The sequence below is a fragment of the Pogona vitticeps genome, chromosome 6 (genome assembly GCF_051106095.1).
Source record: "Pogona vitticeps strain Pit_001003342236 chromosome 6, PviZW2.1, whole genome shotgun sequence".
Lineage (NCBI taxonomy): Eukaryota > Metazoa > Chordata > Lepidosauria > Squamata > Agamidae > Pogona > Pogona vitticeps.
The window spans coordinates 78,189,092-78,202,162 of NC_135788.1; the positions used below are offsets into that span (position 1 = coordinate 78,189,092).

At 40.6% G+C, this 13,071-nt stretch overlaps 1 protein-coding gene across 4 annotated transcripts in view; it reads left to right on the plus strand.

The window, feature by feature from the left end:
• Positions 1–13,071, plus strand: part of EPB41L4B (erythrocyte membrane protein band 4.1 like 4B) — a 172,642-nt gene that overhangs the window by 135,833 nt on the left and 23,738 nt on the right. For all 4 annotated transcript variants that reach the window (XM_020804925.3, XM_078377647.1, XM_073003946.2 and 1 more), the window contains 2 exons: positions 11,829–11,949; positions 12,795–12,872. In XM_020804925.3, coding sequence (XP_020660584.3) covers positions 11,829–11,949; positions 12,795–12,872 — 199 coding nt within the window. The remainder of the gene's footprint in view (positions 1–11,828; positions 11,950–12,794; positions 12,873–13,071) is intronic.

Consider the following 13,071-nt stretch of genomic DNA (forward strand, 5'->3'; position numbering starts at 1 on the left):
ACATCATTACTGCTGCATACATAGAGCTGCATAATAGAATTTCAGCCATTATTTGATTTTTGCAAGCTCTTGTCTGTGGCTTCTCCATCATCTTTTAAATCCAATTTCCCGTGGCTTGAAAATGAGATCTGAAATCAAATGAATGGATGTTCTTATTGAGAGAGAAGTGAAAGCAAACTTTTTTCTTTGGTATATCAGAAAGAGATACAGATAGCATGCAACACAGTACAGTTTCTGAAGGAAGGGTATCATAGTGTCTTTATTTGGTAACTAAATTAACAGGGATTATTAGGCCAAATAGTGCCCCAAAAACAAGGGAATTACATTGCAACAAATGTAGAAAAATTCAGGCATAAGTGAGCACCAAATCATCTAAACTTTGTGTGTAGCTGTTCAATATGCAAGAACACAAATGTTGAACCCTGAAATGAAAGTACCTTAATTTTTAAAAATATTAAAAATGAAGAGGATTATATTGCAGAAGAAGTGGGTTTGATTCTTGTTGGTCTAGCTATTGGCCAGAGTGCAAAGCAACAGTTTTTAGGACACTAGACTGCAGCTTTAACTTGAAGTTTTTGTTTTCAATGGACTGAGGATCTTTATTGCATTGGCAAGTCCTGGGAGAAATTTCAACCTGCATACCAATTAAGTACAAGGAAGCTGATTTACTCAGCAAGAGTGGGAAGAAAGCCGAAGCAGCTCTGACATGTGTAATATGAAAAGTTTGAAAGAATGCCAGCAGTTCTAGTACAAAATAAAGATTAACTAGGTCAGGAATTAAAATCCATCCTTTGACATTCATAAAGTGCCTAATTAATACACAGAGCAATTCTTTTGTTGTCCAATAAGCAAGAAATGGTGTATTACGAGAGGCCCCAGTGTGCTGACATACTATTGTATTTGTTTGAATAAAAACAAGTTTTCCAAGGTACATACTGATGCAGCTGGGAAATCTATCATGAAATAATAACTGAAGTTATTATCTGAGACACATAGCACCCATTTAGGTGTGGCTTTGTGTGCAATGTATTCCAGTAATTAATGTATTCATTTTTAATCATAAAATTTACAGTCAGTACCAGCCCCACAAAAGCTCTCTAGAAAGGCAGCTTATGATACAAGAAGAAATACAATGAGAAAACAAAAGGCCACATTTTGAACACTTTTACAACCAGTGCAACAGCAGAACATATAGCCAAGATAAAACCAGAAGCTCAGAGTGACAGTCCAACAGGGATGGAGTGTCTTTAGCACACCAGCCAAAAACAGTTCAGGGCTGGCCTTCACTCAGGTTACAGAAAGTCCCATTCAATGTGGGGTAAGAAAAGGAGGGAGTTTTACTTCCTATTGTCTGTTCAGAAAGCTAACGTATGAAATATTGTGCGAGCATGATGTTCAGTAAGATGAATTGCACAGGTCTCTGGGTGCTGGATGAAATCTCAAGGGGCTGCTGTGCTTCTCTGGGTCTCCAGAAGGGGAACACATTTCGGAGTAAGAAGGAATGGAGAAAAAAAAATGTTCAGTTATTGTGCAGAAGATGCCTCAACAACGATTTCCTCCATTCAGGAGTAGTCTCAGGTCTCACTGGTTTTACATTAAAGTGCTGCTACTAAAAAAATTAAAAATAAAAAAAGCCAGGAGCTGGTGGTTTCATGAGTTTTCTTGTAGCGTAAATCTTGGCGGCGGTGGTGGAGGGTTTAGAACAAAGACTTCTCCTGAGCTGGTGGCGTCCCCTTTGCAAGCCCCAGCAGCATGTATAGCATAGGGAAACTCCCTGTTAATTATGTGTGTTATACGTAAGGCCACATCTGTTGTAAACCCTAGTCGGAGTGGTGGCAGCCACTACAGCTGTGGGGCACATTTTGGCTTCTAACCAGCCATACAAAGATGTGGTATTTTTCCTGACTGTGGTGGTCAGGTTTTTACTCATATTCTGGGTGCATTTGTCTAGAGCAACCATTCTTATCAGAGGCCATATGCCCCCCCCCCCCCGAGGGAACCTGGCACATTTGATGGAGGCCGCAGACTGGAAACAATTCTTCACACACCATTTTATATGGTTTGTCATGCAACTTATACATGATTCGGCATTTATTTCTTTCATATTCTGTTAATGGCCATGGTAAAAAAAAAAAGGTTGGGAATGGCTGATCTAGATTACCTTCATGCCCATTTCCACAATTAACTGACCTAGAAACAGTTCCAACTCCTCCTCAAGCTTTGCCTCTGCTGGTCTCTGTGACATCACAAAAATCAACCTCATGACATCACAAGGATCCAGGCCATAGCCTCAGGTCTTGGCCTTGAAATCTCAGGGAATGGCATGTTGTGATCTAGCTATCCTATTGAACAGAAATTCATATCAAGATGAAGCAAATGAAAGAAGTGGGATGGAAGCTTTCTAATGCTTTCAAATGTATAGTGTTGTAGAACGGGTGTAATGCACAAAATTGACGAAAATAGGAAATGGTAAGATAATACTTCTGAACCAAAATAATTTTAAAAAAATACCTTTGAGGAAATCAAGAATTATCTCATATGTCATTCATAAATTGTCAGACTGCATTTCTATACTCACTTAAGTGAATCCATTTTGTATTTGCCTATATAAATCCTCACAGGGGTTGTTTCTTAGTAAACGTGTAGGATTGCAATGTCATGCATTTTGTAGGTTAAACAACACACTACATTTCTTTTCTGATTGTAATCTGTGATTCATTTCACAACTTTTTGACAGAGTTTTCTGCTTTCAAATGTGAAAGACTAATCTGTCATATCAACAACCATTTTTTATTTATTTTTTTATTTTTAAACTACTAGGGATAGGGTAGGGAATACAAAGGGTGAAAGGAAGTGGAAGGGATGGAAAAAGTATTTGGAGGATAGGAGAACACAAAATACTGTATACAGTCATCCAATCTATTCATATTAAGTATACAAGCATGCAATCTATTCATTTTTCAATAAAAGATCAACTTTCTACTTCTTTTTTTAAACTGTTTGATTACCCTCTAGCTTTCCACTTAAAATTATGTTATGATTTGAATCTAAGTTATTCCAACACTATCAGGAAACCGAGACCAATTGTAAAATACATCCCCTCTTTCAATTTCCTTTTGTCTTGGACATACATTCAGCAGGCCTGAAAGGGTATACATTTCAGTCACTTCCCATATTTTCTCAATATGCTTCTTTTGTTTCTCTGACTCTATTTTCTTCCATTTTTTGGAAGGGAAGGACAAATCCAGGACAGTAACCCGGTTTTTAACCTCACATTTTCTGATTGTTGTAGCTAAATAGTTTACTGGGTAACACTTAATCCCCTCTAAATTTCCTGGCATCACACTCAATAAACAGTTCTGGAGTTAATACAGGTTCCTTTAGCTGTTGTTTAACATCTGATGATTTCTCTTCCATCAAATCTTCAATCTGGCTGAGACGCTCATTTACCTGCTTAAATCCTGTTATTATTATCATTTGCATGGTAACTTGCCATTCTTTATCTAACAAAGTCTATGACAGTTGATATCTAATTTTGTCAGGGGTCATTTCCATCTTTCCAGAGAGTATGATCTGTATAAATAATGCTCTTTAGTTTCCACTATTTTATCAACAGACCAAACCCATCATCCTCCACCTCCCCTTGATAATTCTTCTCCCCCTTACCCAGGTATTATACAGTGGTGCCTCACTTAATGAATGCCTCGCTCAACGATGAATTTGCATAACGATGGCCTTTGCTGGAAATTTTGCCGCCTCACCTAACGATGTTTCCTATGGGGGATTTTTGCATAACGATGTTTGGGACCTTGCTTCACTTAACGATGACAGTTTTAGGTCCCCTGTTTCGCTTAAAGTTTTTTTTACAGCCCTGTTTTCGCTATTTTAAAAATATTCTAAAATGTTTAAAAACGTTTAAAATGCTTGGAATCGTTAGTGCACCTAATAAAACCTTCGTTAAAGTAATTTGGCTTCGTTCTGAGTCTTTTTGAATTTTTGGTGATTTTTTTTCACCATTGAAATGTATTGAATAGGCTCCTATTGGAATGGATTAACCGGTTTTCAATGCATTCCTATGGGAAATGGTGTTTCGCTTAACAATGTTTTCACATAACGATGTTTTTAATGGAACCAATTAACATCGTTATGCGAGGCACCACTGTATAAATCAACTTTTAGTCAAATAATTTAAATTACAGCCGTGGCAGTATTATCAGAATCTTACACAGTCCAGCAAAGAAAAAGTCAAAACTAAACAGCAGACACAGGAAGTCGATCTCTCCAATAGATGTTGCTATAATCCGTCAGACTCCAGTCCTGGTTTTGTAAGCTTCTCAGCCTGTTCAGTTATGTGTCTTGCTGATGATTTCCAGACCATTTTTTTATTTACAAAAGTTTATTCCTCCTTCAAAAGCCCAGCAAGGTTCTGTTATCAAAGTGCCATTCATCAATCTCCTCAGTCTATTCAGTTAGGATCTTATCGCTGGTGATTCACAGTTTGTTTTTTAACTTCCAAAAGCTTATTTCTCCTTCTCTGAAAACCCAGCATGATTTTGCTATCAGAGTCCCACACAATCTGAGGAAAAAGATCCAGGATATATAGCATTCACCAAGTTTTAGTCCCTTAAAGCCTGTCCAGTATTATTTTCTCTGGGATTTTTTTCCAAAAACACCAGATTTTTCTGTCTCACTGTTCTCTCAGTTTGACCTTGAACCAACCTGCTGTTTAAAAGTCAAGTTTCCTTTCATTTTTGAAGGTGCAGGCTGGCAAGCCAGATCTGCCGCTGCTATCTTTTTTCAGTCAAATATTTTCACTCTCATTTCTTTTTCATTTTAATAAGGTTTTTCATAAATCAAAGGCTTCCACTTACTTTGTTATTGTATATTTTCGGCCGTTCTTCTTGTTCTCTTATCCTCGGCAGCGGAGTTCTGCTGGCTGATCTGCCAATATGGCTTCCTGTTGGTCTATGCTTGTGTGAATTTTCAGAAGGAAGAAAAATCGAGTTGCTGCCCAATCTTCTACTTTCTGGAGCTAACCAACTGCTTTAGGGAGACCTCTCTTGGTCTCCCCTTCGATTCCCCATTTTCTAGAGGGATCCCAGACCTAGCGGTTCCAGCTTTTTCTGGGAGCTGTTCCCAGAAGCTGCTGGCTGCACCACGACAAAGCTCCTCCTCTACAACCAATATTTTTGAAACACTTTCAGTCACCTGGAAAAAGTTAAATTTAAAAATTCAAAGAACTTCACAGGTGCTCATAGGTGGAATAGTGCCATAGGCTCTATGTTAACTATCCCCACACTCTTGTGCAATAACTCCTCTTTAACTAGTTGGGCGCCAAACAATTAGAAGCTGATAACAAATTTTCCCTTAAGAACTCTTTCAAACTTCTGTGCATGAACAATCAGACTTGGAAGTGAAACCTGCACATTTGTTGTTTAGTTGTTTTGTCGTGTCCGATTCTTCGTGACCCCATGGACCAGAGCACGTCAGGCCCAACTGTCTTTCACTGCCTCCCGGAGTTTGGTCAACCATCTGTCCAACCATCTCATCCTCTGTCGTCCCCTTCTCCTCTTGCCTTCATACTTTCCCAACATCAGGGTCTTTTCCAGGGAGTCTTCTCTTCTCATGAGATGGCCAAAGTATTGGAGCCTCAGCTTCAGGATCTGTCCTTCCAGTGAGCACTCAGCATTGATTTCCTTCAGAACTGATAGGTTTGATCTCATTGCAGTCCAGGGGACTCTCAAGAGTCTCCTCCAGCATCACAATTCAAAAGCATCAATTCTTTGGCGGTCAGCTTTCTTTATTGTCCAGCTCTCACTTCCATACATCTCTACTAGAAAAACCATAGCTTTGACTATGCGGACCTTTGTCGGCAAGGGGATGTCTCTGGTTTTTAAGATGCTGTCTAGGTTTGTCATTGCTTTCTTCCCAAGAAGCAGGAGTCTTTTAATTTCGTGGTTGCTGTCACCATCTACAGTGATCATGGAGCCCAAGAAGGTAAAATTGGTCACTGCCTCCATATCTTCCCCTTCTATTTGCCAGGAGGTGATGGGACCAGTGGCCATGATCTTAATACTTTTGATGCTGAGGTTCAGAACATATTTAGCACTCTGCTCTTTCACCCTCATTAAGAGGTTCTTTAATTCCTCCTCACTTTCTGCCATCAGAGTTGTAACGTCTGCATATCCGAGACTGTTGATATTTCTTCCAGCAATCTTAATTCCGGCTAGGGATTCCTCCAGCCTTTCGCATGATGTATTCTGCATACAAGTTAAATAAGCAGGGAGACAATATGCAACCTTGTCATAATCCTTTCCCAATTTTGAACCAATCAGTTCCATATCCAGTTCTAACTGTTGCTTCCTGTCCCACATATAGATTTCTCAGGAGATAGATAAGGTGGTCAGGAACTCCCATTTCTTTAAGGACTTGCCATAGTTTGCTGTGGTCCACACAGTCAAAGGCTTTTGCGTAGTCATCGAAGCAGAAGTAGATGTTTTCCTGGAACCCTCTGGCTTTCTCCATAATCCAGCACATGTTGGCAATTTGGTCTCTAGTTCCTCTGCCCCTTAGAAATTCAGGTTGTACTTCTGGGAGTTCTCAGTCCACATACTGCTGAAGCCTACCTTGTAGGATTTTGAGCATAACCTTGCTAGCGTGTGAAATGAGTGCAATTGTATGATAGTTGGAGTGTTCTTTGGCACTGCCCTTCTTTGGGATTGGGATGTAGACTGATCTTTTCCAATCCTCTGGCCACTGCTGAGTTTTCCAAACTTGCTGGCACCTTGAGTGTAGCACCTTAACATCGTCATCTTTAAAGATTTTAAATAGCTCCACTGGAATGCCATCATCTCCACTGGCCTTGTTGTTAGACAAGCTTTCTAAGGCCCACTTGACTTCACTCTCCAGGATGTCCGGCTCAAGGTCAGCAACCACACTATCTGGGTTGTCCGTGACATCCAGATCTTTGTGATATAATTCCTCTGTGTATTCTTGCCACTTCTTCTTGATGTCTTCTGCTTCTGTGAGGTCCCTCCCATTTTTGTCCTTTATCATGTCCATCTTTGCGCAAAATGTTCCTTTAATATTTCCAATTTTCTTGAACAGCTCTCTAGTTTTTCCCTTTCTATTATTTTCCTCTATTTCTTTTTACTGTTCATTTACGAAGGCCCTCTTGTCTCTCCTTGCTATTCTTTGGAAGCCTGCATTCCATTTTTTTTAACTTTCTCTATCTCCCTTGCATTTTGTTTCCCTTCTCTTCTCTGCTACTTGTAAGGCCTCATTGGACATCCACTTTGCTTTCTTGCATTTCCTTTTCTTTGGGATGGTTTTTGTTGCTGCCTCCTGTACAATGTTACGAGCCTCCATCCATAGTTCTTCTGGCACTCTGTCCACCAAATCGAGTTCCTTTAATCTGTTCTTCACTTCCACTGTGTATTCATAAGGGATTTGCTTTAGGGTTTCTCCTACTTTCTTCAGTTTAAGCTTGAACTTTGCTATAAGAAATGATCAGAGCCACAATCAGTTCCAGGTCTTGTTTTTGCTGACTGTATAGAGCTTCTCCATCTTTGGCTGCAGAGAACATAATCAATCTGATTTCGATATTGCCCATCTGGTGATGTCCATGTGTAGAGTCTCCTCTTGTGTTGTTGGAAAAGAATGTTTGTGATGACCAGCTTGTTCTCTTGACAAACGCTATTAACCTTTGGCCTTCTTCGTTTTGAACTCCAAGGCCAAACTTACCTGTTGTTCCTTTTATCTCTTGACTCCCTACTTTAGCATTCCAGTCCTCTGTAATGACAAGAACATCTATATTTAAATAAGAATACACTGTACAAAAATAACAATAAAAATTACAATCCTCCAATATAACATACACCACAAGAGCATCAGATCGTGTTACTTAATTGAATTAGCACATTTTTCCAGAAGTCAATATGAGAGGCTTGGGGATGATTAAAATAATAAGTATAATCTAAAGTGGAGGCCACCCACCAGGAGCTCTCTCCTTTTTTGGATACAGTGCATCAAGCAGAGATATCCAGCTCTCCGTCTTGCCCGGTGAGTCTTGATCTCTTTCAGCCTGTGATGCCAGATATTGTGGACAAAGCACTGATCACTGTCAGGCCACCACCTCATTCCTTGACCCTTGCCCATCCTGGCTAATCAAAGCAGTCAAGCCTATAACAACTGAATGGGCCACAGCAATAATTAATGAGTCTTTCCTGGAGGGCAGGTTTCCTCTTGCCCTCAAGGAGACACTCATTAGGCCCATTAGGAAGAAACCAAATTTGGCCGTGGACGATATTGGCAACTATAGGCCCATCGCCAATCTTTCTTTCATTAGTAAAGTGCTGGAGAAGGTGGTGGCCGATTAGCTTCAGGTTCATTTGGATTAAACAAATGCCCTGGATCTGTTTCAGTCGGGTTTCAGGCTGCCCCAAGGTACAGAAACGGCATTGATTGCCTGGTTAGATGACCTACTGAGGGAGGCCGACCGGTGAAATGTCTCTGTTGGTTCTCCTCGATATCTCAGCCACCTTTGATACCATCGACCACGGTATCCTCATGAGGAGGCTCTCCGAGCTGGGAATTGGTGTCCTGGCATTTGCCTGGCTCTGTTTCTTCTTGGAGGACTGTCCTCAGAGAGTACAGCTTGGGGAGAGGGTTTTGGCCCCATGGAGCCTCAATTGTGGGGTCCCACAGGACTCGATTATCTCTCCAATGCTGTTTAATATCTATATGAGGCCGCTGCATGGGGTCATCAGGGGGTGTGGGGCATCGTGCCATCAGTATGCTGATGACACTCAGCTCTATATCTCCTTTTCTCCAACCACAGTGGATGCCATTTTGTCCCTTCAGCGCTGTTTGGAGACTGTACTGCAATGGATGCAGGAAAATGGGCTGAGACTGAACCCAGACAAGACGGAGATCCTGAGGGTTGGTGGCCCCACCATCAGCGGTTTGGGAAACTCCCTCTCATGGGGGGGGGGGTTGACTCTCACCACGAAGAGTGAGGTTTGCAGCTTGGGGATCCATCTGGACCCGGCGCTCACCATGGAAACCCAGGTGGCATCAGTGGTCCGCTCTGCCTATTTCCATCTTTGCCGGATTGTCCAGCTGCATCCCTATCTTGATGTTGGAACGCTCCCCACTTTGGTCCATGCGCTTATAATCTCGAGATTAGACCACTGTAATGCGCTCTACATGGGGCTACCTTTGAGATTGATGCAGAAGCTTCAAATGGTGCAGAATGCAGCAGCCAGACTTCTCAGTGGGGTGAGAAAACATCAACATATCTCTCTCACCCTGGCCAAATTGCATTGGCTGCCCTTTCGTTTCCACATTGATTTCAAAGTCTTAATGATTACATATAAAGCTCTAAATGGTTTAGGACCTCAATATCTGGTGGAACGCCTCATCCCACCTAGATCTACCTGTATCACTTGATCTAGCCAGGAGGTGCAGCTGAGGAGCCTAACGCAGCGGGAGGCCCAGAAAGAAAAAAACAAGAAACTGGGCCTTCTCGGCAGTGGCTCCTCGTCTTTGGAATGATCTCCCCTCTGAGATTCGTGCGGCCCCTTTGCTGGGTACTTTCAAAAGCCAACTTAAAACCTGGCTATTTAGGCAGGCCTTCCTTCTGGGCACAACTTCATCTATTTTTTTTCTTTTTCTCCCATCTTGAATGATTGTTTATTGTTGTAAATTGTTGTTATATTTTAATTGTTTTTATTCCACTTGCTGTGAGCCGCCCAGCATAGTCAATGACTAGATGGGTGGGATATAAGTATAATAAATAAAATAAAATAAAATAAATAATTACAACACTAAATAAAAGGAAGCAAAGTTTTACGAAATGAGTCTGTGCTGGAATTCTGGTACCTTAATCATGACTGTCTAGTGAGTTTTTCTACCAGTGCTAATTTCCATATTTTAGATTGCCAAGCATTTATTGACTTTTCTGCAGCTGCTTTCCAAGATTAAGCAATCATTTGTCTAGCTGCTACCTAGAGAAATAATTAACTCTTCCTGATGTAATAATGTATTGAAGTCCAAACAGAAATTTATTCATTGCCATGCTGGAGTCATAACAATCCTTTGTGATGTTATCTTTTCAATTTTATCAAACACTTTCACCCCAAAATTAAATATTCTAGGGCAGTGCCAACAGGAATGTAAATATGTACCAGTTGCTTTGCTGCCTCTCCAACAATTTAGATCCAGATTTTTGTGTAATTCAAATTGAGTGGAGTGCATTACCATCAAGTTGGCCACTGAGGCAGTGCTCTCTTACAGATGCTGAAATGAATATAAAAGTTTTTTTTCACTCCACAGCCTTTCCCACTCTTTGCCTGTAATAGTAAATCCACAGTCTTTTCCCCAAAACATCTTCGAGATCCTTCAGATCTAAAATGTATTAATTAATGTAGGATAAATCTTGGCATTCAGGTCCTTATAGTTGTCATTAATCAATAGTATTATATTTTGCATTGGTATTAGAAGTTCACCAACTACTACTCTAATCTGAGGTAGGCAAATGAATTAGTTATTTGTTGGATTTAGAACCATGACATTTTTATATGACCAAGTTGCACCAAAAGTTGAGTCCTAGTTTTTTGTGTGTTGCCTAAGATCAGGTCATTGAAACTAAGGCACTTTCCTTCCAGATGCTAGACAGCAACCATTTATCATTGTTTCAAAACAGAGGTTGACTTGAGAAGGGGATGAGGGATAGATGATAATAATCTTGTCTTCCATTCACCCAAATTCATTAAAGAGAATATTCAAAAATGGGCTTTATGTAGAGATGGGGGTATTTTGTATTTGTATTTGTATAGAGAGGGGGGCATTTGATATACGAATATCCCAATGCAGCTGGAGTTAATGAGGGTCTGGCCTCTTGGGCCAGACCATCCACTCACACGTCCGCCGCTGCCGCCCTCACTCATTCTTCCAATTGCTCCCGAGCACTGTTCCCTTCTCGGTTGGCTACCCACTCCTGCTGAGTGGCTAGCTCAGTGACATTCTGGAGCAATTCGAACAAAGAGAGGGGCCACCGCCACCAGATATGCGAGTGAATGTTCTGGCGCCAGGGGCCTGACCCTTGTTAACTCCAGCTGCATGGGGATATTTGTATTCATATACGAATATGAATACCTCCATCTCTAGTTTTATGCATATATTGGAGTTTTTTTTTCCCCCCTAAGGAGAAATGGAATTCCGAATAGTTTTTTCCAGCCTCTCCTTGGTGATTCAGGCAGTAACCATGTACATTCTTTGTCCTAATTATTCTGTCTAAGCAGCTGCCTGATCTGAAAAGCTACATAATAACAATGCAGGTCAGGAATTCCTAGCCCACCTTCTTTATTTCCTTTATATTATATTGTATTTGGTACTCTTGATCTCTTTCCTGTGTGTATAAATTTCTCAACTATTCCATGCCAGTTTTTCAAGAGATCCTTTGGTAATCCAACTGGAATTGTATGGAACAGATGACAAAATTTTGGTAGGACAGACATTTTGATGGAAGAGATTCTCCCCAACCATGTTAATTTCGGCTTCTTCCAGTTATGGATTAAACCACGTATCTAGTGAATAATAGCCTTACAATTAAGGGATCTATTTAGAAGATGAATCATAATTCCCCCAAGCTTCCAGGAGAGGAAATGCACAATTTTTCGTACTTTATGTGTGTGTGGAATGGGTGGGGGAACAGTCAGCTTCCAAAAGAACCTTAAGGGCCAGCATATAGGCCCAGGCTCCACTTTGGTTCCCCCTGTATTAAATCATGCAATAACCTAATTTTAATGCCTTTTAAATCAACACAGCGATGAAGATGATCTTCCCCCAGCACTGGCGGCAGCAGTGGGAGCCTCTCCACCACCCTCATCAGCATCTCCTGCTTCACATAAAGCAACTTCAGAAGGACATTTTTCTTCATGTACAAAGGTACCTCCAGTTAGAATGACAGGTGAAAAGGCTTAACGGATGAGGTCAATAGCAGTTAACGGCACTGAGTGGACCTCACATTTCACCAGCATATCAGAAAGCCCCCTATGAAATGCCTATGGGTCTCTCACATTCAGCTTGATTTATCTAGTCCTGGAGGTTAGGTATCCATGAAGTGGTAAACTTACAAAGCTATCTGTTATAGAGCACTGACTCATAAACTATTGGGAAGTAATCTTTCAGAAAGTCTCATTTCTCAGAATTTTGATACAGAAAGGCACCCTTTTCAGGCATCTCTTCATCCTTCTATATTGTGTGAAAGTGCTACAATAATCCGAATCACTGCCGGAGTCAGTCCAAACCTCCTTTACATTGAAGCCAGTTGTACTCAGCTGTAAATCCTAATATTGGCCATTGCGTAGTTTCACCTCGGTTTGTTGGGCGTTGAGCTCTTGAATGTTTTTACATTCTTTTCATGTTTGTTTATGTCAGAAGCACCACAGTACAATTAATAAATGTATCAGACAATTTTTCCCAGTAATGGGCAACATCAAGAGCATTTTGGAGAGCTAATATTAATTATTCCATAGTACATGTTGAGCAGCATACAGTACACTGACACAGGTGTGCCTTTTCTTTTTAACTCACAAAGGACTATGTTGGTGCAACCCTCCCTCCAATTTCTGAGGCTTTTAGAGTGCCCTGGCATATCAGAATGCTTTGTATTGCTGTCATGTGGCTTGCAAATATGAGAGTTACATTTCATACAGGTAAAATGGTAAAATGAAGGCATGGAATAGAACTCAAATCCATTAATTGTTACTGAATTATTGGATGTCCTTCAGAGTCCTACTGATACTGGAAGTACATTTGCCTTGGAACCTGGAGATCTTCTGATGGATTTCACGGAAGCCACACCTCTGGTAAATAAATTCATTTTGCAGCCTTGAGAATTACGTTTTAAAGGAGAATGTTAAAAATCCTTTAGAGAAATAATATTACAAATGTAGTTCATGCTCTAAGAATTTAGATAATGCTGTAATTGCCTGAAGTTATCTTGTGATTTGATTTATATATTCATAAATATGTGAATTTCTAGATTTCTGATGCACTTTCTGGCAC